This window comes from Colossoma macropomum, unplaced genomic scaffold (genome assembly GCF_904425465.1).
Source record: "Colossoma macropomum unplaced genomic scaffold, Colossoma_macropomum, whole genome shotgun sequence".
Taxonomy (NCBI): Eukaryota; Metazoa; Chordata; class Actinopteri; order Characiformes; family Serrasalmidae; genus Colossoma; species Colossoma macropomum.
In genome coordinates, this window is record NW_023494809.1 from 9473914 (window position 1) to 9501907 (window position 27994).

At 38.8% G+C, this 27994-nt stretch overlaps 1 protein-coding gene across 3 annotated transcripts; it reads right to left on the reverse strand.

Annotated features, from left to right (window-relative positions):
* On the reverse strand, positions 1-27992 carry sept7b (septin 7b). 3 transcript variants are annotated; one of them, XM_036558084.1, is made up of 15 exons: positions 27860-27992; positions 26951-26952; positions 24465-24567; positions 17831-17937; positions 15237-15337; positions 14414-14548; positions 11443-11560; positions 10500-10592; positions 9573-9669; positions 8328-8379; positions 7648-7773; positions 6541-6561; positions 4349-4484; positions 1963-2108; positions 1-928 (listed from the first exon to the last, which is right to left on the reverse strand). In XM_036558084.1, exons 1-15 carry the CDS (start codon positions 27861-27863, stop codon positions 889-891), a joined length of 1281 nt encoding a protein of 426 aa, XP_036413977.1. In that variant the 5' UTR covers positions 27864-27992; the 3' UTR covers positions 1-888. The 3 variants fall into 3 exon arrangements, with proteins under 3 accessions (XP_036413977.1, XP_036413978.1, XP_036413979.1); XM_036558085.1 differs by lacking the exon at positions 6541-6561; XM_036558086.1 differs by lacking the exon at positions 26951-26952 and having other exon boundaries at positions 27860-27905.
* Between the last annotated feature and the right edge of the window lie 2 nt (positions 27993-27994).

Consider the following 27994-nt stretch of genomic DNA (forward strand, 5'->3'; position numbering starts at 1 on the left):
TTATTACCTCAATCCATATCACACGTTTATTAAGTGGCTGTACAATAACAAATGAAAAATAAAATTTAAAAAATACGGAGTACATAACCAAAAGGGGGGAAATATGTTGTGAACTTGCTTTTACCACAGACTACAACAAAGTCATATTGGGAGTATAACAGGTGGGGTTACGGATATACAGGATTTACACCCTTTTATCACAGGATTACATCTGAACCCGTCAATTCTTTTACAAAACTGGTCTGCCAAGTATTCTATGATATAGAAAAAATATTATTTTAGCTGGCTCGGGATACATATACATTTATATATAAAAAATAAACTAACTGAAATATTAATGAAGTTATATGAGGTGGTCGAAGGATAGTGACTAGACAAAACAGCATATATTTTAGAAACACTTTCAATGAACACACATACAAAAAACAAGTTTTGCTTGTCAATTCATGTAGGTTTTTAACAGTTTCTCAAATTACCCTTTGTTAAAAACGTCTTCTGGAATGAGGTTTATGCATACTGAAAACAAAAGAGGTACAGTCTGGCGTATAAATTTTTTTTTGTTTGACATCTTGGAAATTTAAGGAATTGGCAACAGTAACCGCCGAAAAGATGATTGTTCGACAGTGGTGTATAACTGCGGACACCTGCTGTTAAATGGTAAACGAAAACTATGAAGAGTATAGAATTCGATATATATGTACACACGTTTATAAGGGTTTGGCTTGCCTAAAGTAAGGCGGACTTTAGTCCACACCCAGCTGTTTGCCTCCAGCAGCGCTCACAGACGACACTCAGCCGCAAACGTGCAGCACTCACTGAAAGCTACACAGATAACTGGTCTGGGGGAAAAGTGGCGATGAAAACAACCTGCTCATCTTGCAAATGGTTTTAAAATATCTTCCCTTTCTTCTTGTTCTTTTCCAAAGTCCTGTGGGGGGGAAAAAGGAGCATGTTACTTTTTAGTGAATAACTTTTTAATACATAAAAAGTACATGACCGTTCACAAGTTTGGAATCAATATTTTTAGAAATATAAAACAATGCATGTATGAATTGCCTCTAATATGCAAGTCTTGTACAGGTTTCAAATAATTAGTATGAAGATGGGAGGTACAAATATGAAATATTAGATGTGTCCAGAATGATGAATATATAGCTGCAGATGTTTCAAACATGGCTGAGAAAGCTGTATAATATGAAGTTAACATTACTGCAAATACATAATTACATTGTTCTATGGCATTTAATAGCTTCTTGTTGTTTCAAAACTAGGGGGGTGGGCACAACCTAACAGGGAATAATGCAACATGGATAATCAAGCATGGATGTTCAAGCATGGGTGTTCAAGCAGAATGCTTTTGGTCATCACATCATATCATGTATTCCCATAGCAACATCATCTATGAATTCTCACAGCAATCGGACAGATGTTTCTCAGGATTCACCCTGATGACTGTTTTTCATATAATAAAAGGAACTGTGTTTATTACTATGAATTCACACCTACATTACTTTAATCATGTTCTTGTTGGCTGTGACGTAGGACGTCAAGTACAGCCGTGGCTATGTAACATAGAACTGTACTGAATTAATTATGCTTGCATCAATTTATAAGACCTTTTCAGCAACTTTCTTACCCCCCATCAGTTATGTAACTTCTCTTCTCCGTTAATAAGTTTAACTTTGTTTTGGCTGAATTGTTCAAAAACGGTGTGCTGGAAAAAAGGTCACATTTTCATTTGTAGCAATTACGTGCAAAATGCTCAGCAATTCAGTTCTGCTCAACCGCTACTAGAAATATTTAGCTGAACAGATAAAAATGCTCTGTACATTGTACTTCTACATTTTAGAAATTATTGTAAATAAAAATAATATAAAAAGTGATTCCAAAATTTTGAAGCGCTTCAAATTGTTTTCTGACATTAATACACACAGCAAAAGTGTGTGTGCTCAAGATGCAAACCTGGATGCGTCGAGTTTCTGCTGCTCCAGGAGGCGCTGTTGTGCCTCCCAGCTGGCTCTCTCATCCTCAAACTGGCGCCTCCTTTCCTCCAGCTCTTTGTGCTGCGCCTCCAGGTTCTTCTTCATCTGCTCATGACGCCGCTGCAGCTGGAGTGGAACAAGAGCGCAGGGAGGTCAGGGGGCTGAGAAGCTCTCTCAGGGTTTAGAGCTCAAGTGTTACTACAATCATAAGCCAGCTCTTTGGTTATACTCTCTTTGTAGCATTTGCATGAACAGAACTAAGCCAACACTGAAAGGGTGCTTTAAATGGACTACGAAGCTCTAAGGTGCCAAATGCTGGTCAGTGACCCATAGTAATTAAGCCACCTGTGTGACCCATAAAACGTTTTTAACATAAAATTTATGCAACCTAGCACAGCTCTGTCTGATTCTAGTTCTGAAAGTGGGAGTCCAGCAGAGTTTAGTGCTTTTCCTGCTTAAACACAGCTACTAAACCTGGTAGGTAAAGCTCTGCTCACACTGCACGTACAAAATGGCCCAAAACTGATCTTTTTTTTCCGTATGTGTGAACAGCAAAAAAACACTGAACATGACCGTTTCAGATTTGGGGCTCTTTCATTTGGAACTGAAATCCAATACGTATCTGATACATGGCAATGTGACCTCAGTCTGAACATTCCTCAGCTTGGAATACACAGGAATTTTACGTCAATCCCACTGAATCCCGCTCATCACAATTTTACTCGTGTGGGAACAGACACCTTACGGCAACGTCAATAAAATGCTCATTACTATGTTTACGCTTCTCAACTTCTGTTTTGGAGGAGAGAGATGAGCGCAGGTGGTGTAAACAAATAAGGTTCACTTCCAGGACATTTTGGGAAAAAAGAAACTAAAGTCAAAGGAGAATCACAAAGATCAAGAGTCTTTATGTAGTATTATCGCCGTTCTGGCAGAGAGTGTGACTCTTTGCTATCATTCATTTTCATGGCAGATAATCTGAAATAAGCACAAAATTCATGGTTTTTACTATTTTCTGTAAACTTTGTTCAACACGGTCATTTTCGTGTCTGCCGTTTATTTTCCAAGTTTAATACATGAGTTTGCAGAGCTCATTCTGGTGTCACGTGAAGAGAGTATTAATATTAAGGCAAGGCAGAGGACGGCGGTTCTGGAGCACGATCTGTGTGACTGAGGTCAGATATACAGGTCACATTAAACGGATAATGTAAATGGTCAAACAAACAAAAAAAATAGATTTGGGCCATTTTCTCCTACAGATTAACCCTCGTGTGGGGATGCTGTGTTTGTTACTCAGTGGTCAGGTGGACCCGCCGCATTATTGTTTAAGTCAATAGTCATGACAATTTATGTTAAAATACCAGCTGTTTAAAATATCACAAGTGGCCAGCGAAAGATCTCCTTCAGCAGCTGTAGCCAATCAGCAGCCTGTCCACGTTGTCCACCCTCACACAAACACACGCACACATATACAAACATATACACACACAAACAAACACACACACACTAACAGCAGGCCATGTAGGAGGAGAACAGAGTGAAGGGACACAGCACCTCCACACTTTTATTCCCCACAGATTCACCCCAACACCACATGCGTAATATAAACATGTAGGGGGTGAACAGTGTGAAGACACTGAAAATGTGTTATTTTATATGTTCTTCACAGAAATTGAGCAAAGGCCAAGGAATCTGAGGTTGAAATAATAATAAATTGCATCATTTTGTCTTTTGGTAAACATTGAAAATGGGTCCCACAGACCAGAACACCACATGAGGGTTAAATGTAGGCTAAGAGCTCAGTTGAATCAGGCGTGTTTAACAGGGAAATCAATCGTGCTGGACTCAGGAACCCAGGAACCAGAGCTAGACACCCCTGATCTACCACGCTGAAGAACCATATTTGAAATATTTATGCTAACTGTTTCTAGAGGGGGGCAATATCACGATATTTATGATTATCGTGATGAATTCACAAAAATCACATTACATCGAAACATTGCTTTTCGGAGCATATCATGATTACTTTCAGTCTTTAAAGAACACTGAACAACTGCATGTTTCCTAATGAAGAGAGCATGATTGATGTGTTTAATTCGATTTAGTGCAGTGCAGTGTGTACAATATCAAATAAAACACTTTAATTGTTTTTGATATTTTTAATAATTCTGCACTGCTGTCTCCTTCAACTTATCAAACTGAATTTGTGATGTATATTTTGCATCATGAAAATGTTATATATTTGTCATATTGCCAACCCTTAGCTGTTCAACATAAATTCTGTTGCACAAAAAAGCAAAAATGTTCAACAGAAAAAGTAAAGCAGAAAAAAAAAAACAACAACAGAGCATTTCTGCTATCAATACCTCTGCCTCCGAGTCTTTCAGCTTCTGGATCTTCTCCTTGACTTTCATCTCAAAGACCTGCTCCATCTCCATCTCCATCTTCTTCATCTTGGCCACGTGCTCTCGTCTCTCCTCCTCCATCTGGGCCAGAGGGCTCCTGGTAGATGCATTTGCACAGACATGAACAATACGGTCAAGAGTCATTATAGTGTCTAACTTCCAATCCACAGGGATTCCTCACTCATCTTCTGGGATGAGAGAAGGGGGGGAGGTTTGAGGGGACACCAACACCTGCAGGACAGCAGAAATCAACCACCACTAATCATGATGAGCTCTTAGTCACCAAAAGGTGCTACAACGGAGGTCAGAGCTACAAGGGTCTCATGATTAGCAGTAGGCTCTCTGAGGAGAGGGACATAAAATTCCATCCAACGTTCCAGTTCTTTCAGGGGCTGCAAACCTGTCACACAGGCTAGGGAGAGGATTCCATGTTAAGAGCAAAAGCTTGAGCGCTGATCGGAGTTAGTAGGCTGAGCAGACAACAGCTGAGCAAAGCCAATGGCTGAAATTTTTCCTATAGCAGTTGTGCCCAACACTAGGCCTCATATAGCAGAGGAGCCACAGAGAAATTCTTCCCTAGCAACCTATAGAGCTGGGCAATACGGAAAGAAATCACTGCAATAAGTGTTTCAGCAAAATACCATGAAAATAATAAATGAACTACGTCACTGTTGGGGCATTTAAACAAACTATGAGATGGCACCAATATGATAACATGTATTGTTGATATGATACCATGTACTGATAACAGTAGAAAATACTGGATGAGATATTGAAGAGGAAAAAAGAATGAATCTGATCAGATTCTGTAATGAATCTATTCAAATTATATGATCTCATGTTCATGAATATGCAGTGAATCGATGTGTATCACAGCACATCGTTTTGTATCGCAGTGTAATGTAGGTGGCGCAGCTCTGCTGGCAGTGCTGTGCTGCTCCCTGATTGGGCATAGATAGGCAGCAAAATGACAAATTTCCCCTTGTAGGACGAATTAAGCACATAACAGTATTGTATCAACGCATGTTATATCATACGGAATCATATTTTATCAGCATATCGTACTTTATTAAAGCATATCGTATTGTACTGTATCATACTGTATCGTTTTATATCAGAGTATCATATATTGTATCGCAGTGTACTGTTTTGTATCACAGCATACTGCACTGTATCGTATTGCAGTGTATCGTGCAGTATTACAGCATATTGTGGCTTGAGCGACAAGCTAATATACGCTAACACACTAGCATGTTAGCTTGTGGCTAGTGCGTTAGCTTAAAGCTAATATATTAGCTTGGGGCTAGCGCCTGATTGAAGCACTACAAGCTATAAGCACTGCTTATCTCTCAAATTGTTCTTTTATGACGTTGAATGCTTTAAACAACTTAAAATGGGAACATTAACATTTTAAAATAAGGCATTTTTTCAGGGACTAGTTATTTTTTGAGACACCACTGTTTTGTTTTAAATCATACTCTGAATTTTGTGTAATGTTGCATGCCTAAAACAGCTCATTTTATAACACTGAACTGGATTCAAACGTATGGGATCAGTCTCTTTGTCAGCCAATACTCAAGTTCTCAATATTAGTATCAGTAATAAAAAAGTAGTATGGTGTCATCTATACAAATTAATACAATGAGGTGAAAAAGTATTAAGTAAATAGCGGCCATACACTCCTTATAATGTTTAGTACGACAAAATTGTCCAGTGTTTTTTTGTTAATTTAAATGTCTGCAGTTGTATTTAATCTCTTGTAACAGGCAACCAACCAATTAGAGTTATACTCAGTTATAATACTGAATTTTAAAAAGCGAAATGCTGATATAAGAAAGAAAATGTTAATATTAGTTAATAAATGTTAATTATCGCCCAGCTCTACTACCCTAGTTACGCTCTATACATGTTTCCCTGTAATCATGCCCTCTATCAGCAATACAACCCCAAGCTCAGCTGCAAAGCTGGTCCAATCCAAAAGGATCTGTGTCTAACATTTTACTGTGTGGACCTTTTCTCAAGCTGGCAGAAAAAGAGCAGGAAAAAACATCCATCACAGACACCAGGGGGCACCGTCACCAGTGGAGGAGGCAATTCAAAGATGACACAAGGCTTTGGGAAGAATACAAACAAAGTAAAAAACAACCACTTACATGCCTTCAACCGAGTCAGCTCTACAAAACAGAAACACACAAACTTAGCATGCCGAAATCATAGTATTTGCTCAGGAGCAAAACAATAAAAAGCTATAATCAGAATCAACAGTGGTGAAAAAGCTCAAATGACTTAGATCAGTCAACCAAAATTGGAGCATATTGGCGGTGCGGTTTCCTGTTGCAGGCGTGTAGTAAGCCTTTCAGTTAGTGTTGATTTCTGGGTACGCAGCTTATTGACTGCTGCAGGGCAGCAAAGTGCGTGCGTGCGTTAGTCTGAGTTTCTGTATGTGCACACAAGTGAGTGCTCGCGCATGCGTGGGACTCGACCAGAACAGGTTAACCACTTTCAAATGTGATTGGTTTTGCAAATGAGGTGAGTTAGAGGCCCGAATCACAGGAAATCGAGATGCAGCAGCATTACTTTCAATGAGAGAAAGTGCTGACTGGCGGATGCAGCTAAAAACCAAGGACTGATATCATCTATTATGAATAATCAATAATTAAAAAAAAATGAATAAAAAAAAAAAAACTTGCCACTGATACTAATATGACATGTTTAGAAAAAGTGTCACTAACTACAAACAATAAAAGGCTAAACAAAAAAAAGGAATGTGACTAACAAAGAATGAAATGAACTAACTAGCATGATTTATTGGGCTTCAAAAATAAACATCAATAATAAACTGGTTAGAGGTGGGCAATAAGATGATATTTATCATTATTGTGATATGTAACATCACAATACACTTTTCTTAACATATCATGAATATCATCAGTACCTAAAGAACACCAAACAACTGCATGTTTCATTGCAAAGAATAATTAGTCCTGTTTAACTGGACAAAAGGTCCCCAAAGACGCATTCAACAGCAGCACTTTTGAGTAAAATATTGCTTTTTCTTTCTCCTAATGTGCATCTCTAAACCCGTCTAGAAGAGTGTTTCAACAAAAATGGTGCAAAACTCCCCCCAAAAAAGGGATATAGTCCAGTTTGTGAACTAAGGTTAGACCTACACTGACCATTCAAATAACAAATGAGGAAATAACTCACTTCATGAGCAACATTTGTACTATAAGTAATTGAGTAAACAATCAAACACTCACTTTGTAAGCTGGCCTTTGGCCTTGTTGTTGTCCATTCCATTGCAGGTGACAGCGGCTAGCTTCCGGCTTCTATAGTTTTCATAGTGGACGTTGTTCGTTACGTCCTTCAGGTCCTGCATGTGGGTCCTGGGAGGAAAGGGCTTACATGAACAAATAGGGCGCTCTGCTCATACCACGCCAAGCCTTTTCACATCATTGCTGCCTTGGGCGAGAATTTCACAGCACTCTATCCCAAGCTGCATTTGCGTGCAATATGATTGTGTGCATATAGTAGGTATCATCAGTATTTAATACACTGCTGCACAATATGTGAAAGGCTGAATAAAAATCATTGTATTCCTATTTTTTCCCCATTACTGGTTCCTTTTTGTCTGTTACAACTGATCAAACTTAGAAAAATCAAATATCACGATGAACATTGTGTACTTTAAAGTGTCCTGAAGTAGTGCGATGTAATATTTCTGCCCTATTGTCCACCACTATGACTTTGTCCTGCATACAGATAACATTTTAATCACACTGCAAGTTACAAGTACTACAGACAGCAGTTTCAATCATGTTGAATCTGATTCATATCATTTATATGGTAGTTATGATACTGTATTTTGCTTCTCATATTAATTATCACATTAAATAGTAATGTGTTTATTTCTAGAACATATCTAAGATGTAATGTCTACCTGATAAGCATGTTTCGTAGAATGGTGAAATCACAGTGGTCTCCATTTTCAACTGTAGGGAGGAAAACACATTTTTTGAGAAATCATTTTTGCAATTTATTTAGTTATTTATATACTACTACTACTCAGTTTATATAGTACTATGCAAAAGGTTTAAGCATCTGAGAAAATAATATGTAAAGCTATTTATCTGGGCTGTAAAAAAACATAATAAATGCAAATAATCAAATAAATAATACATTTTCATCTGATGTTTGTAAGCTTTACCACTCCCAAATATCTCCTTGAGGAAGTCCAGTATTTACAGCTACCAACCAACACATAGTTTATCATATCTTTTCTTCAGTATATTAAATCAGGTGCTGCTAAAGGACTTTAACATATCCATACAACGGCTGGAGTGCAGCAAGACATCAGGAACGAAACCTGTGTTCTTCTAACAGTGTCTTCTAATCAACATATTAATGACACTTTTGATACCAAGAAATTCTTGTTACATTTTATATGTTCATGTATATTTACAGTGTATTCTATTGTTAAATACTGTTTTACTGGCAAAAATGTAAATGGCCTATCCTACATTTTTCTGTCCACTTATGACAAATACGTAATACATAAATGAGCCCTCTAACCAATTACAGTGTTTTTTTCTGAGTGCTTTCAGCATCCTGACCAACCACAGTTTCTTAAGATGTTTTGAAAAATCTATATATTTATTTAATCCAATGAAGTAAATTGTTTTGGTCACCATAATGCAAAAAAAATATTTTCCAAACTCTCTTTATCCCTTAGAATTTAGATTGATTTGATATGTGTAAATGACCTCTGTCCTGACTGGCTGCCCTGTATTGTGTGTCATTCAAAATGCAGTCCTTATAACTCCTTGAATGGGCTAAATGGTCAGTTAGTTCTCACATATGAGCTGTATGGACTGGGGGTTGAACGGTGTGATTTGAAGCCTTAACAATGTTTACATACTACATCACACTCATTTACTGTTGTTTTCCATGATATGAGCCCTTTAAACAATTTTCTTGGCTGCCTAAGATTTTTGCACAGTACTGTATGTTTTAAATACAGGCATAATAACCTTATACCTTATATTGACGGATTCACTAACTGACTAAACATACTGTTTCTCTAAATGGTTGTATCAGACTGTAGGCTAGGCGTTTTAAAGCAGAGTGTCTGTTTAAGGAATGTGAGGTAGAGCAGGTGTTAGTGTGAGCGTTCTGGCTGGCGTACCTTCTGCCACCCCCCACGGGTACTGCCTCCCTCTAATCTTCTTCCCGTTCACCTCAATGATGGTGTTGCTGCCAACTACAGCCAGAGGCAGCCGATCCTTCACACACAGACACACACGGGTGAATGCTTTTAATCTGGCTACTACACAGAAAGAACAGCTTTCACGCTATCACTGCCAAGTCATACACCTTATACGGTAAATACTACTCGGTATAGCGGTACAATGGTTCTTATGTTCTTACAAAATCTATTTCATACACAAGTTCTTGAGCAGTTACAATAACTAATTCCAATTATAAATAACTAATTCCAGTTATAAACCACCATTCAAAGGTTGGAATCGTATCACATTAGTAATTATTTCATTCAGTAATAACTTATACAGTGTATTATTAAATACTATAAGCTAGAAGATATTCTAAGATGTTTTATTTAATATTTCAAGTTTTAGAAAACACCAGGAAGATACTGAATGATATATAACAACGTAATTATATATTTACATCAATTTCTTTATACATTATCTGCCTGTGATTTGATCACCACTTTTCAAATACAAGGAATTTTGGATATTCATTTTATACAAACTTCTTTCTCAGCCATTATGAGTCCAGAATGATGAACAGAGCTGTAGGCACTTTCTACAGCTCTGTTCATTATTCTGGACTCATCTAGCATTTCTTCATTTTTTTTTTGCAGCTTCCTAGAAATTAGTTGACAGAGAAACCATAAATTTGCAACGTAGTAGCAGCACAACAGATATTTAATACATGTATCTTCAGCAAAGCTGGCTTTATTTTAACTGAAATATTTACATTATATTATTGATTCCAACCTTCTGAATATGTAGTGTGAACCTAAACTAGTAGAAATATAAAGAAGAAAGTGAATGATCAAAAAACAAATGATGGGGGGAAAAAAACTGACTTTGATCTTTTTCACAAGCTTGTTCTCTTCTTCATCATCAGTCTCTGGAAACTCATAGATTTTGATTTTGTGCTCCTGGATTTCTCTCATAATCTGAAAAACAAAAAAAATTCATGAATCAGCAGAGTTCTGTGAGAGTCCACATTTTTTCCCCGTAATGGCACAAACTCTGGGCCTGTCCTGGCAAAGACAACGTCAAATCAGGCTTTATTCAATTCTGGGGATTAAAGATGAATCTTGGGAGCTGTTTGATGATGACTAAGTTTTGGAAAGGCAGTCAATTTTAGCTTAAGAACTTGGAAACTTTCGGATGAGCTGGAACAAAGCAGACAAAGAAAGCACTTGTATCTTGCATAAAACAAACACCCTTGTAGAGCTGCACAATATATTTTTGTGATCATTATCGTGACATCAGCCTTTGCAATACTGATATCCCAGACGGCTGCAATACGTAAACGAGCCCTCTAACCAATTACAGTGTTTTTTTCTGAGTGCTTTCTGCATCCTGACCAACCACAGTTTCTTGAGGTGTTTTGAAAAATCTATATATTTATTTAATCCAATGAAGTAAATTGTTTTGGTCACCATAATGCAGATCAGTCTGTAACCATGCCATATTACTGATTCAACCAACTAGTGTTTTTCCCATATTATGCAGCGCTACTGCCTTGAATTTATTCATTTAACACAGAACACAGATTCTTAGGCATAATCTTTGTGGTCAGGAAGAGCAGGTTGGGATTTAGGCCTTTCTCTCTCAGTGTGTCTCCTCCTGCTGAGATTATGCTCAAACAGATGGCTCAACACCCACAGGACAGGCGGCTCCGAGGGCATCAACACTCCTGACTCGTACTAGAATTAGACAAGCAGAACTGGAACATAGGTGAGAGGACTGACGCTAGCTGGGATGATCTGAAGATAGATAAGATTTTAGTGAGCAAACCTGTTTCTTAAACTGTTGGCACTCTTCTGGGGTGAGGGTATCCGCTTTGGCAATCAGGGGGATGATATTCACCTTCTCGTGCAACCGTTTCATAAACTCAATGTCCAACGGCTTCAGCCTAAGTGAGCAAACACGACTGATTATTTTCATGTAACAACAATAAAACTTCCACACCAAATAACTACGATGAAGCACAGACATTATAAAAAGAGAAGGAGACAGTTTACTGACTGAAATATGAATGGGACAGTCTGTAAAGCTCTACATGGAGGCTGAGAAAAGCTTGGTCCCTAAAGTTGGTAATTAAAGTTGGTCCCTAATCACAAACCTTCTCCAGCAAAAAAGAGCACATTCCTACAAACCAGATTCTGCAGTTCTCAGCTATATGGGCTGAAATTAAAGTGACCTTTCCTCTCGGCCTAACTGTGGGTGTGTGTGATTTCCTGCCAGTTTTCAGTTGTGATAACAGTCAGCCAAGCATTTGTTATCATCTACAGTGATAAGTTGATACAGTCAGTGTTCAGACAGCACGGAGCAAATTACAGAGACACTCGCTGCGTTTCAGTGTCCATATTTTACTCGGGCATGTTTTACTGATTCTCAGCTGCAGGTAAAAAGTGTGCTTGGACAGCCCAAGCAGAGAGACTGAGAAGTCGAGTGCTTCCAGCTTTCAGCTTATGCACACCATGCTATGTTCACCAGTGCACAGCGGTCTGAGCAGTAGAGCTGGACAATGAATCGTTTAAATATCAAAATCACAATATAAAAGAATGAAACATTCAAACCACATAAGCTGCCACTTTTATTATAACCTACATGATTTAATTTTGTCTTAACAAGTTGAAACTGATGTGATTTAATACATTCAGTACTGAAGTCAAAAAACATGGATGTGCTGTTAGCCTCAACAAAAAAAGGGCCTGGAGCTAAATTTGTAAACACATAATCTCATTTAAATCACAATCGCAATACTGGTCACAAAAATCTCAAGTAGGTATTTTCCCCAAATCGTTCAAACTCTAGTTGGCAGGGAGATTCACTCGAAAGAGGCCCCGAATATTCTGTAATAACTCTCTCTAGGACGAAGCAATCTTAACAAAACAGCGTGCAATGAGCTCCTCAGTATATGGAGCTTCGAACAAGCCGGGATGCCCCTGCGTCGGAGCGATGAGACAGCCATCACCACGTTTAACCTCCGTTTGGAACTTCCGGGTGCAAACCCCTGTACCCCTTCATGTGTCTGGCTGAAAACTGAGATCACTTCCAGCATCGCTTGTAATGTAATCGATTACACATACGACAAGGTATGTAGCGTATTTTTTTGGTTCAGACTGCTTCATCCTAACAGGAGTTACAGCAGAAGATTTGGGGCCTCTTTCGAGTGAATCACCCTGTATTATCTTTAAACTGTGAAGGTTTGCGGCAGCTACTGGTGGACACAGAGCCCTGCTCTCACAGTTAAACTGTTAAGATAAATTTTGCAGCTAAACAGAACATCTAAATAACTTCATATACGCAATGCGACAGGTCTTAAAATGCTACATATAATCCCCAGACCTTAGGTATGTGTCTATAAACATTATCAAAATAGTGGGCCTCATTATCTGACCATTATCTGTCAAACATCCATAAACAGAAGGAAATGGGTGTGCCAGTGTGGTAAATCCTCACGCTGCACGTGCCCTTGGCACATTATGCTTGGATAAAACACCACAACACAGAAGGCTGTTTAGTCTGGTGCCACAGCCTTATCAGCTGTTGAGATTTTTGTGCATGCTTATGTCTATATTCCTTTATGATATTCGCTGTATCTCAGTAAGGCCTATTTTTAATTTAAAAAATAAAAGCCAACACACAGTACGAAGACTTGAGATGTGCACTCCGAGTTTTGATATTCAAATATCCATAAGAGTTGAATGGATATCCGGTTAACGACAGGGTAAAAAAAATTGAGCTTTCTGCCTGTTAATAATATATCATTTACATTTACGGCATTTGGCAGACGTTCTTATCCAGAGCGACTTACAATTTGATCATTTTAAACAGGCAGGTGAAGGCAGTGTTAGGAGTTTTGCCCAAGGACTCTTATTGGTATAGTGTAGGGTGCTTGCCCAGTCTACAGCGTAGAACGCAGAGGTGTTACCCACTGTATTATACCAATCAACTATACCAATCATAATACTGATAGCACAGATGCTAGCAGGCTAAAACATTCAGCAGCACAAACATAAATTTAGCAGCTCACTTCAGCCGAGGTGCACTTTTGAAAACGTGTCTCATTTAAAAAATGGCCAATGGAAATCTTTGGGTTACCGCGCTGGAGTAACGGAGGCTGCCCCTTCACATGAGCTAATGAGCAAACGCTAACACTAGAGATAACCAGCGCAGCGGTAGATGGTGATGACTTATCTTCTATGCGAAGCTTTTCTCAGCAGATGATTTCTCATTGTTCTTGGTTATAGCTAATGCCAGCTAGGATAGTCAGCCTAGTTATAACTGTGCTCTGCCTTCTTAACCATATTAACAATGTGCTTACATTAAGGCAAGATTTTACAAATTATGACACAATATACTTAATCATAAACAAGAGTAAAACTGTTGCACTTGACAGCTTTGTTAAATTGTGAGGCAACGTAACCAGGCAAAAAGTGACTTCAGTATTTGAACACTGGAACATCAATTTAATCAGGCATTTAAGAAGAGATGTATAAAGAATGAAATTGTAAAATGTCTTGTAATATTCTAATATGTTTTTGACTGAGGGTGCAATGCAGAACCGCAGAGAATGTGTGGACGTATGCTTAAAATGCTCATCCCTAAAACATATACTAGAACCAAAAACCTAAACTAACTAAACTCTGAATCAAATGACTGATGTCAGGGCTGGATGAATAGATGAAATAGGATGGTTAAGTGAGGAGCTTGACACACACGGTGTAAAGAGCTTAGTGTCTCTCTCTCTCTCTCTTACCCGTGCCCTGAGGGTGCTATGAAGTACAAGCAGCAGTGGACCCTGCTGTCCGGCATCTGCCGCCTGTTGACACGTGACTCTGCATTCAGGTAATCCTCAAACTTGCTGTCGATGTGATCGATGACTGGCTGCCAGCTACAGAACATAGAACACACAGCAGACTGAAGGCAGACATTCTTATAACCTCAACTGTTACCCAGAATAACTTGTCATATTAAAGGGCCCATATCATTTAAAACTGATTTTTTCACTTTTTTGAAATAGAAGAGTTTGATGTAGCATGAAAACATTGCTACACAAGTTTCAAAAGACACTGTGCACTCCCCACAGTCCAAATACGGAAACCAATCTGCAAAGAACAGCCCATTTTCAATGGGCTGCGCCTATTCACAATGACATTAAGTGATTCAGTTCGACTACTTTTTGAAAGAAACACAAAACAGGGCAGTCAATCATCACGCAAATGAGCCCTCTGACCAATCACAAAACTGTGAGCATCCTGACTAACCATGGATGTGACTAAGTGTTTTGTAGGTATTTTGACAAATAAGGGTATCTATTACATTCAGCAAATATGAATAATTATTCTGGTTAAATAATACAAACCAATATTAAACCACATTGAGGTTTCCCAATGAGTTTTTAAACATACTGCAAGGCGTATCGCAATCACAACATTTTGAAATAGAGTTGTAACATGATACTTTACCCATGAGATTCGGCCATAATTCTGATTACTAAAGAGGACTGCTGTAAATTTGTGGGAAATGAATCAGCAAGGCAGCCACCAACACAATGCAAAACCGCACCATGACACACTCACCAGTTACTGTTGTCTACAGCATCTCCAAAACCAGGAGTGTCCACCATTGTGAGCAGCAGCTGAACTCCTCCTTCCTTCAACACCACTTTGGACTGCTCTACCTGAAACACAGAGCATACAGCATTTATAGACTTAACTACAGAAACACTTATTACATCAACACAAAAATGCTTTTATGACTCCTTGATGGTTTATATAGTCAATTAGACTGATTACAGGTCCATGTACAGTATCCTTTGATCCAGTTTAAACACTACACTGACAGACGAAAATTATCAGAACAGTCTTTAAATATCACACCCAGTCTTATTAACCCAGGTTACTTCTGTAGGTGTGTCTTCACAGCTGGCTGTCAGCTGGATCATTTAGGTGGGTGGACTATTTTGCATTAGTTTAAAATACATGATGACTCAGTGTTTAACAAGGTCTTTAGGCATCCTCTTTCAGTTTGATTAGAGATGTTCCAAATCGCTTTTCTGCCCCGATCTGAGCCGAGCCCAGCTGATACAGAGTCCAGTCAGCTATTTGTGTTGTCATAGATAACATAGATGTACAATTTAGGTAAGATTATGCTGCTCTGCCCATTAACAGTACAGTAAATCAGTTTATATTACTGTGTACAAGATGTGACTGATATGTTTTGTATTTCTCAAAATGACCATTTTATATCATGTTTAATGATGGCATTCGATCAAATCTGATTGCTGATGCCTCCAGTTACTTTATTATTCAGCAGTGAAATCACTTCATTTTTAGATGTGTGTAGTGGTATAAACTCTGAACTGACAGCTTTAGTTTTATGAAACTCTTTATGTGAAATAACCATTTTGTGAAGTCCTAAATATGCCTAAATTTCTGCAAACATTAGTTTTAAACTATAAACAGCACGAGGCTGGTAGAACAGAACATTTTTGTGAAGGTTTCGTTTTCAACCAATTGCGACTCAAGGGTGAAAAACATCGCAGGAGTGTATTTAGTACATGGTTTTGGCAGTCTCTAGCTGCATGCTCACATTTTACATGCCCACATTTAGACAACAGGTGGCTACTTTAAACACAGAGGAAACACTGAAGCTGCAGATATTACATGTTGTAGGCTTCCTCTTTAAAACGTTCAACAATGCAGACATTTAAACCACTTTGTTATCTTCTGAATGTGGAACTAGATCAGGCTTATTTTAAGCTGATACCTGATCCTTTAAAATATGCCCACACATCCTCAACTTTGATACCTCTAATAGTAAAACAACATTTTCAGGCATTTTATTACATTAAATATCCCACTTCTATTTTAAAACAAGTATTAGATACCTGACCACCTGACAGGTGCCTATATTTGATCAGGTTCAAAAATGTACAAACTGCATTTGGTCCAGTTCAAAGACGGACACGTGAATAGGTCTTGTATGTTTTTTCACTCAACGACTCCACTCTTTTTCCCCAAACCTGATGGGGAAAACCATGAAAAACATTAAAAGTCAGGTGTGAAGCTAAGAAAAAGCTGACGCTCTCTCTTGAAGCTGCAAGTAGTAACACGCAGCACAAGGCAATGTACCATTACTGTGGTATGCTGGTAAACCAGAGTCACTCTGGTGCAACAGTCTCATGAAGACAAGATCTTACTGAGCCTCAAACACTGCAAAAAGCAGGGCTGTCCCCGGGTAAGGATTTTATTAAATGTCCAGAAGGCCTGATTTTAGACTTCAAGCTATCTCCCTAAAAAATAATCTAAATAAATACATAATATAATATTGGAAAATATTAGACTATAGAACTAAAAATGTAAGTTCTCCTTATTTAGCCATTTATGTTATTGAGAATGTTTGTATTACACTTTTTGAAGTGGGGTGGCTACAATTTAGCATGACAACACCTTACAAGCTACTGGATTTTGGTTGTATAAAGTAAAACACTGTTTGCAGAGTTTGCATCCCACCTTCTTGGTATCATCTTTAGTTTTTAAGGGTTGTACGATGATATAGGAATCATACTGTACCGGCAAATAACTAATCAAGAGCTACATGGTCCAAATTTCCATATTTACAGTTTAAATAGACTTCTGAAGTCATTCTGTAGTCGTCATCACGCCCATATTAGGAACTATAGGTCTAAACAGATTTCTCTATGGGAGAAATGAATGGAGTGTCCAAAGATCACTGCCATTGTGCCCTTTGGTAAACAGAAATGCTCCAAACCCGAGCGCAACAATGCGAGCTTGCCTGTAGCAATATTTACAATTATTCGTCCAAACGAACTCAAATTCAGACGATCTAGTGATATCCTGAGAAAATATGTTCGTACAGCAGAACGTTTATTTCTCAAATAGAGAAACAGCTCAGAATCAGGGGTTCCTACAATGGCCATGACACCTACTACAGAATGACAACTTTAAAGGTATGTAATATAAATCTAAACAAATAAACACAGAAATAAATACATAAACAAATGCATTACACCACTGACAAAATCTTATTTGGACAAGAATGCCAAGATTCGTTAGTTGTTTAGGCGACTTTAGACTAGTCTTTTAGGGAACAGCCTTAACGGAACAAGAGAATCTCTTAGATCATAATTAGAGAACATTTAGCCCAGTACCTGAACAGTCTTCTTCACTCTATGTGACGGTCCTGGGTGTTCTGAGGAGTACAGGTCCGTGAGGAAGAGAGAATTAATCAGTGTGGACTTGCCCAACCCTGATTCACCTGAAATTGGAACAGGAAAAAAAGGAACATAAGTTTATCTTATTTATTTGAGAGCGGTGCTTCCCAACCCATCTCATCACAAGTCTGCGGCCTGAGGGTCTTCATAGGCCTAGTTTGGATCTTCTGCCTTAAGACATCTGGTAATCATTTTAGGGAAAGGAATGGTTGACCTGAGGCCATATAACAGAAACATGCTAAATCTGAAATCTTATCCTATCTGTTTAGTCACCATGACAACTTCAGTTAGGACTTAATTTAGGACAGAAGCTATTAGAGAATAACAGTTCATTATCTTAGCCTGACTACAGATAAGAAAACAGTACTACACAAGCATCCTAACTAGACAACAACTCCTTAACTCTGTCCTAACTTTAGGATGACCCCAGTGTTGTTGCAATATGCAAATAAAACATCTGTTTTAACCATCAGTTTCTATTGTTTTTAGGCTACTGTGACAGGCAGCACAGTTCACTATAACTATAACGGGCATAATAACATTACATTTATTTCTACTGCAAAATAATGGTTTCAGTTGTGAGACTTTTTGTTTTCTAACTCTGCTTTTTAAAAATCCCAGACAAGGCAGACACGATCTCCAACGCCCCCTCTTATTACTTTGATTTCTTAATGCTGATGAAAACTTGTCAGATGAAATACTGCAGCGACGGCGGTGAATAAAGATGAGACGGCTGAATGTGTGGTTGTTTATTAGGAGGAATAATGCAGCGCGGCTGGCAGGCCGGTTAAACTTTGGGAAATAAAAAATGAAACAGGAGTGGCAACACTCTGATGAACAGCATGGGACACTGTCACAATATTCTTACCGTCCAGTTTACAGCTCTAGTTTTGTTCTGACCTTTTTTACATTGGCAACATTTATCTTGCCAGATCTTAACTTAGGACAAAAGACAGGATGTTTCTGTACAGCCCCAGCATCTCAATTCAGATGTGGACCATCCTAACTCTTCTCAAACACGCCTCCAACTTCGAACTACAAATCTTACAGCTTAGTTCCTTGTAGACGCACAGATGGTCTGTTTGTTGTTGAAAAAAAGACTTGAATGTGACCCTAGAGAATCATTAATCTAATGACAGCGTGAGCAGTGTTCAGCCCATGCCAAGGCACAGAATGGCCCTTTTATACGGCTGATTCTAGTTGCCTCTGTGAGGTGCGCTGGTCTCCCTCCTGGCAGGGAATGAGAATAACTAGAGCCATGTGAGAGGACACAACCGCAGACCTCAAAAGATGTGGCCGCATCTTTGACGGTCCAAACAGGAAGTGGCGAAACACCACCACGGTCACCCAAGGACGAGCACTGTGTTTGCTAACAGAGCGCAAAGCAAATTGTATTTCTGTGATTGAAGTCTCTGCAGAGCTTTACTTGTTCAACTTTTTTTCAGCTTTCTGGGTCACTAATATAGTTCCATCTTTGCAGATCTTCACTGTGGGAAAAACCTCGCATCTCCAAAATGGGAACTTTTCAGGAGAAACAAAAGACATCCTTAATTTTTTAATAAAAGTTAATGGAACAACATTGTAATCGAAGTAACACTGGATCATTCTGAATTGCCCATTCAATATTAATGTGTGTAAAGGCAAAGGGCAGCTAGCATTTTTAAATTGTGTAAATCAATAAAATAAAAAAACCAAAAATGGACACACAAGGTTTTGTTCCAACAGCCACACATGAATTTACTTTGTAAGTCCAATTAAGAAAAGACCTGAAAAGGTTTTGTCAGCATCAAACAGCTATTTTCTAAGACTTTGGGTATATTTAGTCTCAGCACTCAGCTTCATGATCATCGAAGTGTCGTCCTTGGAACAAAGGGCAGGCTCAACCTAAATTATAATCTGACCTAGAGGGATGCAGTATATAGATATAAAGAGCAATGAGCGAAAAAACCTGCCAGATTTCATAATTGCGTTGTGAAGTGTGATACATTATGATTTATATGATTCTTTTTTGCGAAGTAATTGAACCAAAACATTTAAATTATTTTTCCCTGAGTTCACTCAACTGTATTTAACAGCACATGACATTATTCTTATATAGTAAATAATATTGGTCATTTTTTGACATATCAACACTGTTCCAACTCCAGACCATCCAGGCTGATTGTGAGATTCGGGCTTGTATACAGCTTTTTGATCAGATCCACGGTTTCCATGTAGCAATGGAATTTTGCAGCACTTTTCCCCATAGGAATGAATGGAGTGCGAAAGTTTTGGCACCTTTCTTGTGTCACAATGCTACAAATACACTAACACACACTCAACACATTGCACACTCCACAAACACACACAAATACACACTCAAATACACTTTTAAGGTAGCAGTGTATTTAAGGTGGCACTAGATTTAAGGTAGCAGTGAAGTTAAGGTAGCAGGAAATTTAAAGCAGCAATGGGCTTTGACAACCACATAGCAACCCACTGGGATACCATAGCAATACCGTAGCAACCACCTAGCAGCCACTTAGCAATACCATAGCAACCACCTGAAAAACCATAGCAACACCATAGCAACCAACTGGCAACTACTTAGCAACACCATAGCTACCACACAACACCACAGCAACCACCCAGCAACACTATAGCAACCTAGCAAAATCATAGCATCTAATTCTAACCTTTTTAGCATGTATGCTTGCAGAATAACTCTACATATAATTGAGTGAGAAACCCTTATTAATCTCACAATGGAGAAATTTGACCTCTGCATTTAACCCATCCGTGCACACTAGGGGGCAGTGAGGACACTTGCCCGGAGCGGTGGGCAGACCTATCCACAGCGCCGGTCGAGCAGTTGGGGGTAAGGTGTCTTGCTCAAGGGCACTTCAGTCACGTACTGTCGGCTCAGGGGATCGAACCGGTGACCTGCCGGTCACAGGGCTGGTTCCCTAACCTCCAGCCCACAACTGCACATAATTCAATGTAACTGTAGATACAGTTGCGAAGCTAGTTAGCAAATGAGGTGGCTAATCAGTCACTTTAAGCTCGTATTTTAATTGCTGCAAACAGAGAACAAGAAAAGACAAATCGTTAATCACTATTTTTATAAGACAATTAATCGTCAGCTAAAATTTCATGATTGTAACAGCCCACAGCGGCTAGAAAAACAGTCAGTTGACTGAATGATAAAAAATGGACTAATTGTGCAGCCCTACTTGACAATTTTCTCTTCCAAACTACTGATAAAATCACATACTGAAACTCTTTTGGCCCACAGGCCAATTACCTGACAGCTCTGAGTGCTGACATCACAAGGAGGTAAAATGTGTGGCTTTTAGTATTACTTCCAAAGTACATAGTATTTTGTCCTTTGTAGCGTCAGCTTTGCATGTTTTTTTATCTTTTAAAATATGTGTAAAAGCTAGGTGTCCCCAAATTATCGATGGCTAGTACACTGTTAGAAATAAAGGTTATGTGTACGTACATTTTTCGTTCAAGGTACAAACAATGTAAATGTGCCCTCAAAAGGTACAACAGTGGTTTCAAGGTCCAACTGAGTACCTTAAATATGTTTTTCCAGGTGAAAAGTATGTATTTGCACCTTTTCATAACCTAATGTTATAAACCAGAACAATAAAATAAACCTGGAGACGAGAACGGGGTGTGTGGAGTCAATGCAACTTAGAAAATATACTTTAAAAGAATTATGGACAATTATGTTCCCTGACTAAAGGTACTGAGACCCCAGTGACAAGAGCGGTACTGCCCCAGTGACAGTTTAGTACCTTTTTTTTCTAAAAGAGGACACATATTGACCAAATGGTATTTATTTATTGAATACAAACTCAATAAAAGACTCATTTCATAATTACCCTTTATTGTCCCACATGTCAAAAGTGCACTGGATCTGACCTACACTAGCACACCCAAGCAGTGGGTGTTCAAGCACAGTCCAGACAGTGAGTGGAGGTCAGTACTTAGACACACAGACCTTTATCTGTGTACCCTCACACACTGACGTTAGCACATTAACCAAGGCTAATTGTTCCTGGCACAGAGAGAGGCAGATTCAGCCAGGCTCCATGACCGAACACAAACTCTGCAACAATTAGGTGAAGTCCACTAAATCAGGGCTACACGATAAGGACAAAAAGCTAATACTGAGATTAGACTGCTGGATACTGTGATACACTGAAAATGCACTGATAAATCAACCATGGATACACCAGTTAGGCGGTTCATTTGCATACTGCACAGTTCTGATACATCAGTATTGCAAAAGCCAATGTTGCCCTAACAATGCTATATTGTGCAGCTCAACACTAAATCATACTGAAGCTCAAAGAACTTTTCTCAACAAACCACAACGATAACCACAAGATTATTTTAATGGAATTTAAATCCTGCCTGTTTCGTTCTATGGATTAGATCTCTGGAGGACAGTACAACCCACGAAGGAATTGAAGGAATGCGCTGAACACAAACTCTTCATGAAATAGCTCTGTCTACTGGCCTCAAGCATGGTTAGCAGCATCACATCAAAATACCATCTTTTAGCTGCACTCCAGGCACATTTCTCAGTCTTATCTGGGCTTTACGCAGTTAGCCCTCCTCTTATGCTGCTGTATAAACACTGAAAATATCAATTTTATGCTTTGGCTCAAAACAGCTTCAAAGACATCAAACGAAAAAAGTGATGCCTCATTAATGGAGACCTAAACTCAGAAGTTCCAGCTGCTCTCTGGTTTTTCATTCTGAGAAATGCTTCAAGCATCAGAAAGTTTGTGTGGGGTGATTTTGCTAAAATGTAGATGGGAAGATCTGCCGCAGGTGAAAAACACTGGTTTGTTAGGACGTTATCAACCAAAAAAATTCATATTTTACGGCTTTAATTAGCTGCAATAAGCGGCAACATTTTGCTTCTGTGGTAAACAACACTGTACTGGACTATCAGCATTTTATACATATTTAAAATGAAATCAGGAGTCTTTATGATCAGTTTGTTTTTTTACAATTAAGTAAAAAATTCACACAGTGCCTGCTGAACTTCGTTGGTCTGGTTTTTGGACTTGGATTAAACCCCAATCTGGGACTACACTGCATCACCAATAAAAATTCTGGTCTAAACCAAAAATGAAGAATTTGTGGTCAATAATAGAAGCATATTTCTCATATTTACAATTAACAAGCATGCTTCAGTACCAAAAACAGTCAGGTGTTGCTCTGAAAAAGAAAATATCTAAAAATGTACACTTTGACAAAGTTTAACAGGGACACAGCCACTGGGGTTACTGTGGTGGTCACCTTGCTGAACTGGTCTGCTCTGGCATCAGAAACACCAGGTCTATTTAAGACCTTATTTCACATACTAATAGTAGCAAACTGTACCAATAGAACATTGTCCAAGATGCCAAGCAGACGAGCTCAAGATGAACTTCCACCACAGTAACCAATCCACTATGTTAGCTATCGTAGCGGCTACAGTTAACAATCTACAACAATATCTGATCATCTGATTGGATTCTGTGTGTTAAAAGGGAACAAGAACACAAAAAACCTCCAAGGCAAGTGACCACTCTGATCACAGGTTCTGCATTTTTGTGGCCAAAATGCGAAACATTGTGTCAAGGGACAAAAGGCAATGTCTACCAAATTACACTGAAATTAGAGGGAACTTCCATCCTTGTGAAGGATTGGGTGTTGAGCAGTTAAATGACATATCATATCATATCCTACATCTATTTCTCACTACATCTGCCACCAAATTCTGCGGGCAAGTGCACTGAAAATACTTTGTTCTGTTTAATGTGAACCCATTTACAAAAAGTAAACCTTTTGGCACGATACCACTTTTTCTTTTCTAATACTGATACCAAAACTTTGGGAATCAGCCAATACCTTTGAAAAAACCTTTAAAATGAGCTGTTTTTAACTGAAGCACTTCACCTGAACTGAGCCTATGACTTAAAAATAGAGCTACTCAATCACTCTATTAACCCCACAGGAAGAACTACATAGCTGACAAACAAAAACATAGCATCAATGAAGGCTGTTTCATGATAGATCTGTTACAGGATTTAATCGCACTCATTAATTTTTTCCTTCTATGCCCAATCCAGCATGTTCTGCTGATGTCGCTGTGCCATCTTTAGTTAAAATACAACACCGAAGTTGCTCTTCAGACCCATAACACCACAGCAAAAACACGAACCCTGCAGAAAGATCCAGTCAAATAAACGGCTTTAACTGCCGTTAAACAATTCCACCTAGAAAAGCAGGCCTACTTTTCAAAAGGCATAATTTTTCAAACTTAGGCAGGATGTGAAATCACTGCCTTTCAACCCCGGCTTCCTGTGTGGTTTTATCCTGACAGCTTTTAGACTGACTGTCGAAAATGCAGTCACCCAGCTGGCCAACGTTCAAAACTAGACAGGAAATTCAAAGTGCACACACATACAATGCGCGCGGGAGTCATCACTTAGCACACATCGCTTAAATCCATTTTATTACAATGATTAATCTGACGTTTAAACCTGAGGTTATGAGGCAGATATAAAAAAAGATGTTTTCTTACCCACAACCATTAGCGTGAACTCAAAGCCGCGTTTGACGGACTTTCTGTAAACTTGGTTGGGGAGGCTCGCAAAGCCAACATATCCCTCCAGATTCTTCTGTTGCTGCAGGGAAATCACACAAACACTTTTGATCATGGGGGCTTTTTTAATTTAACTAATACCACAGCACCATTAAAACGAACAACTCTGAACAAAACACTTCAAGCTATAAATTCTCTACGACCACAAAACCAAAAAAGATGAAAAGTGTTTACAATATTTGGATTATTACGGCACATTTTTAAGGCCAAGTGTTGTGTTTAGTGTCAAAGAAACTGCAATCCAGGCCAGATACTCACTGCTATTTGTCAAAATCCCAGCAATGTCCGGTACAGGCCAGAGGTGATGTGGTGAAATAAGGCCGTCAAGTGATGGTTAGCATGTCCCAGCATCCAGAATGCAATGTTTTTTTCCACAGGAAGAAAAGAAATGGGGATAAGAGAGAGAAATATTAGTATCGGCACAGCAGCATGAGTCAGAATAAACCCAGTCTGGGAAAAATCAAGGAAGCAACAAATTACGACTATAACGTAACAAAATGATAAACACGTTGACATTCTCGAGTAGGATAGGCTTAGCTGACTCAGACAAAGACCATCCTCCCTCAAACAACATGCGAATGACACAAGAAACTGTAGGAACTCTATTTATCATCATTGTTCTTAGCATTGTTCAGTGTTCCAGTGAACGATATGGGGAACCAAATAGCATGATCAAACTAGCATTTAGCAATTTCTGCACTCATTACTGGGGAATTCCACCAGTTTTTTAAGATTTCTGCAACAAAGTAGTTCAAATTGGCTTAAAGTGAAATACTCTGTTCTAGATAAACTAGAATAAAATGTAAATTTTAAACATTTAAAATTTTAACAGCCCCCAAAGAAAAGACCTACTTTTATGGATTTACTACTATTTTACCATTTGCATTACATACAAAACTCAACAGAAACACGTAGGTTCACAGGTTATTTTGTAAGTTGCGCTGCTGAAATTATGACCCCTGGTTCCTAGCACCACCACTGTAAAGAAATCCAGGTCAGCACGTTTCCATACAAAGCTACATTTCACATCAAACCACTCTAAACGACTTCAACAATCGAATTATACCAATTTTTTTAAATAAACTTGTTAAATTCTTTTTCAAAGTAATAATTCAGACATAAACGCTGCCTTTGGCAAAATGAATGAAGTGTAGTGGAAACCTAACAGCATGATCTAACCGGCCTTACACTAACTACTTCCTACTAGCTTTCATTCACTGTTAGCAACGGTAGCATTTTGGGCTGGACTACTCCTCAAAGGTGAAAAGCAGCTGCTGAGGTGGTACAGAAAAAAGTACAGAAAAAGAGATGAGTTCAGATGATACTCGACAGCACAATCAGCAGGCAGTCACACGGCAACATCATCTGTTCCGCTCCGCCTGCTCCCTTAATGTCAGCAGCATCATTTGTTCTGCATGCTGGTTCACATTACACTGGAAATAAATCTCTTCATTTGCCCTCAGGCGGCATTGCTCAAAACCAACGATCATTTACAAAGAGCAGTATTAGAAATTCATCAGTGCAAGAATGAAAAATAGTCCCTAATCTTGGGAAACCGACACTGAAACATGACTAATATGTTAGAAAACAATGGATTCATTTACAGCAGAATGTGTCTGTCCTGTCCTGATGTGTGAAGTTACTACAGGCTGCTGTTCTAAAAGGAAGACAAGGTCTTGATAAACGCATCTAATACAGAAAACAGGGTGTAATGGTGCTGTAATGGTTTTTTTCTACACATGAAGGCATCCTGGCATGAGATATTTGTAAGAACTTAAACCTGGAATTTAAACGATTTCAGGAAATCAAACATCAACCTGTCAAATCTTCACTTTTGTAAGACGGCACAACCTTGAGCTCGCTGACGAAACTCTAAACTAACCTCCACTTTCTGTGATATTATAGAAAGAGGCTTTAAATGAAAACATCAAAAACTTTCTTCTCTCAGTAAAAACAAGAAGCTAAAACCAGAAACCTGAAGTTTGTCTCAGGCAAACAGACTGCACTTTGACGATATGAGCCTGGGAGAGAAACCCAGCTATGGTTATCGATTGATTAGGGGTGGGCGGATTAATACTGAAGCATCAAAACTTCAGGTTTGTTTTTGAGAATCAATCCTCTCATGAAAACGCTGTTAAACAGGTGTTTGCTATAAGCAGTAAACTGAAAATCTTTAGATTAAATCGAACGTGTACTTAATTCTGGAAATGTTATGTTAGCAAACAAATATGTAGACTAGGAACTACTTTTCCTTCCACACTCCCCCTCTGCTTTTCATACGTACGTACTGATGGCACATATGAGAAGGAGTGAATGATGCACAACAAAAAAATATTACAGTTATTTCAGTTTATTTAGTAGTAATGCAAAAATATTTTCTGCACAGCAAGTGTTTGTCCCTGTACTGCTGCCAGGATATTAGTCCTTGTATCACTTAGTATCAGACTGAAAAGACACACTTTCAAAAAAGATGGTTCTTCAAGGGATGTTTAGTAAAGTGAATGGTTCTATTTAGAATCATTAGCTGTATCTAGAACCATTTCGTGCTCAGTTTTGCTTTGTGAAATGCTTCTTCAGATTGATGGAGAATGTGTCGTGGTTCTTTATGGCTTCATAAAGAGTTCTGCTGTTGTTACGATGCCAAACTTGTAACAACAGAGGAACCCTTTTTGGTGCTACATAGAACCATTTTCAAACAGATCCTATACAGAACCATACATAACACATTCTCCTTCAATTCGAAGAATCATTTCACCATGTAAAGAACCCTTTAAGCATGAAATGGCTCTATAGAGAACCATTATTTTTACTAAAAAGCCCCCAGAAGAACCATCTTTTTTAAGAATGTAGCTCTAAACATTTATCGGTAGTTAAAATACATCGAACTTCCTACTTGAGGTAAAGCTAAACAACAGAATTAGCTAGTTAGTCAGTCAGGCCCCAACATTACTTCGGGCAAAGCTACAGCTAGGTTAGCTAGTTAGCCTTGCTCGCTTTGACTCACACAGCCGAAACATGACGGCACGATATTAACTGAAAATAATGTTTAATTCACATCACAACACGGCGTTGTTTGTCCGGTTTGTTTCAGTCGTTTTTTCGCCTGTTAGCGCGTTGCTAACGATACTCAAAGCAATGACACATGAGGGAAAATATGCACAGGAAATGCCTCACTACGGTCTGTCTCCCGCTAACCGTCACCGCAGTTCGTGTAAAACAGTCGGGCGGCTGGTCTGAAACATAGCTAGTAAAGCGCCGGAGAGAAAAGTGAGTATTTGTGCTGTTTTGTGTGTTTTTCTAGCCGGAGCTCTTACCCATCCCGCCGCTCAGAGCCGCTCCGAGTAACCGATCACTGCCGAAGCGACATTCCCTGCAGACCACTTCCGCAAAAAACGGTACGCGCTCTGCGCAGCGTGAGCCCAACTGTACTGCGTCACAGAGGCGCAGAA

Coding starts and splice junctions, on each gene's coding strand:
- sept7b (XM_036558084.1), bottom strand. Junction 6,562..7,647: donor GCCAAAGGCCAGCTTACAAA/GTGAGTGTTTGA, acceptor TCTGTTTTGTAG/AGCTGACTCGGTTGAAGGCA. Junction 2,109..4,348: donor TGAAAGACTCGGAGGCAGAG/GTATTGATAGCA, acceptor GTTCCACTCCAG/CTGCAGCGGCGTCATGAGCA.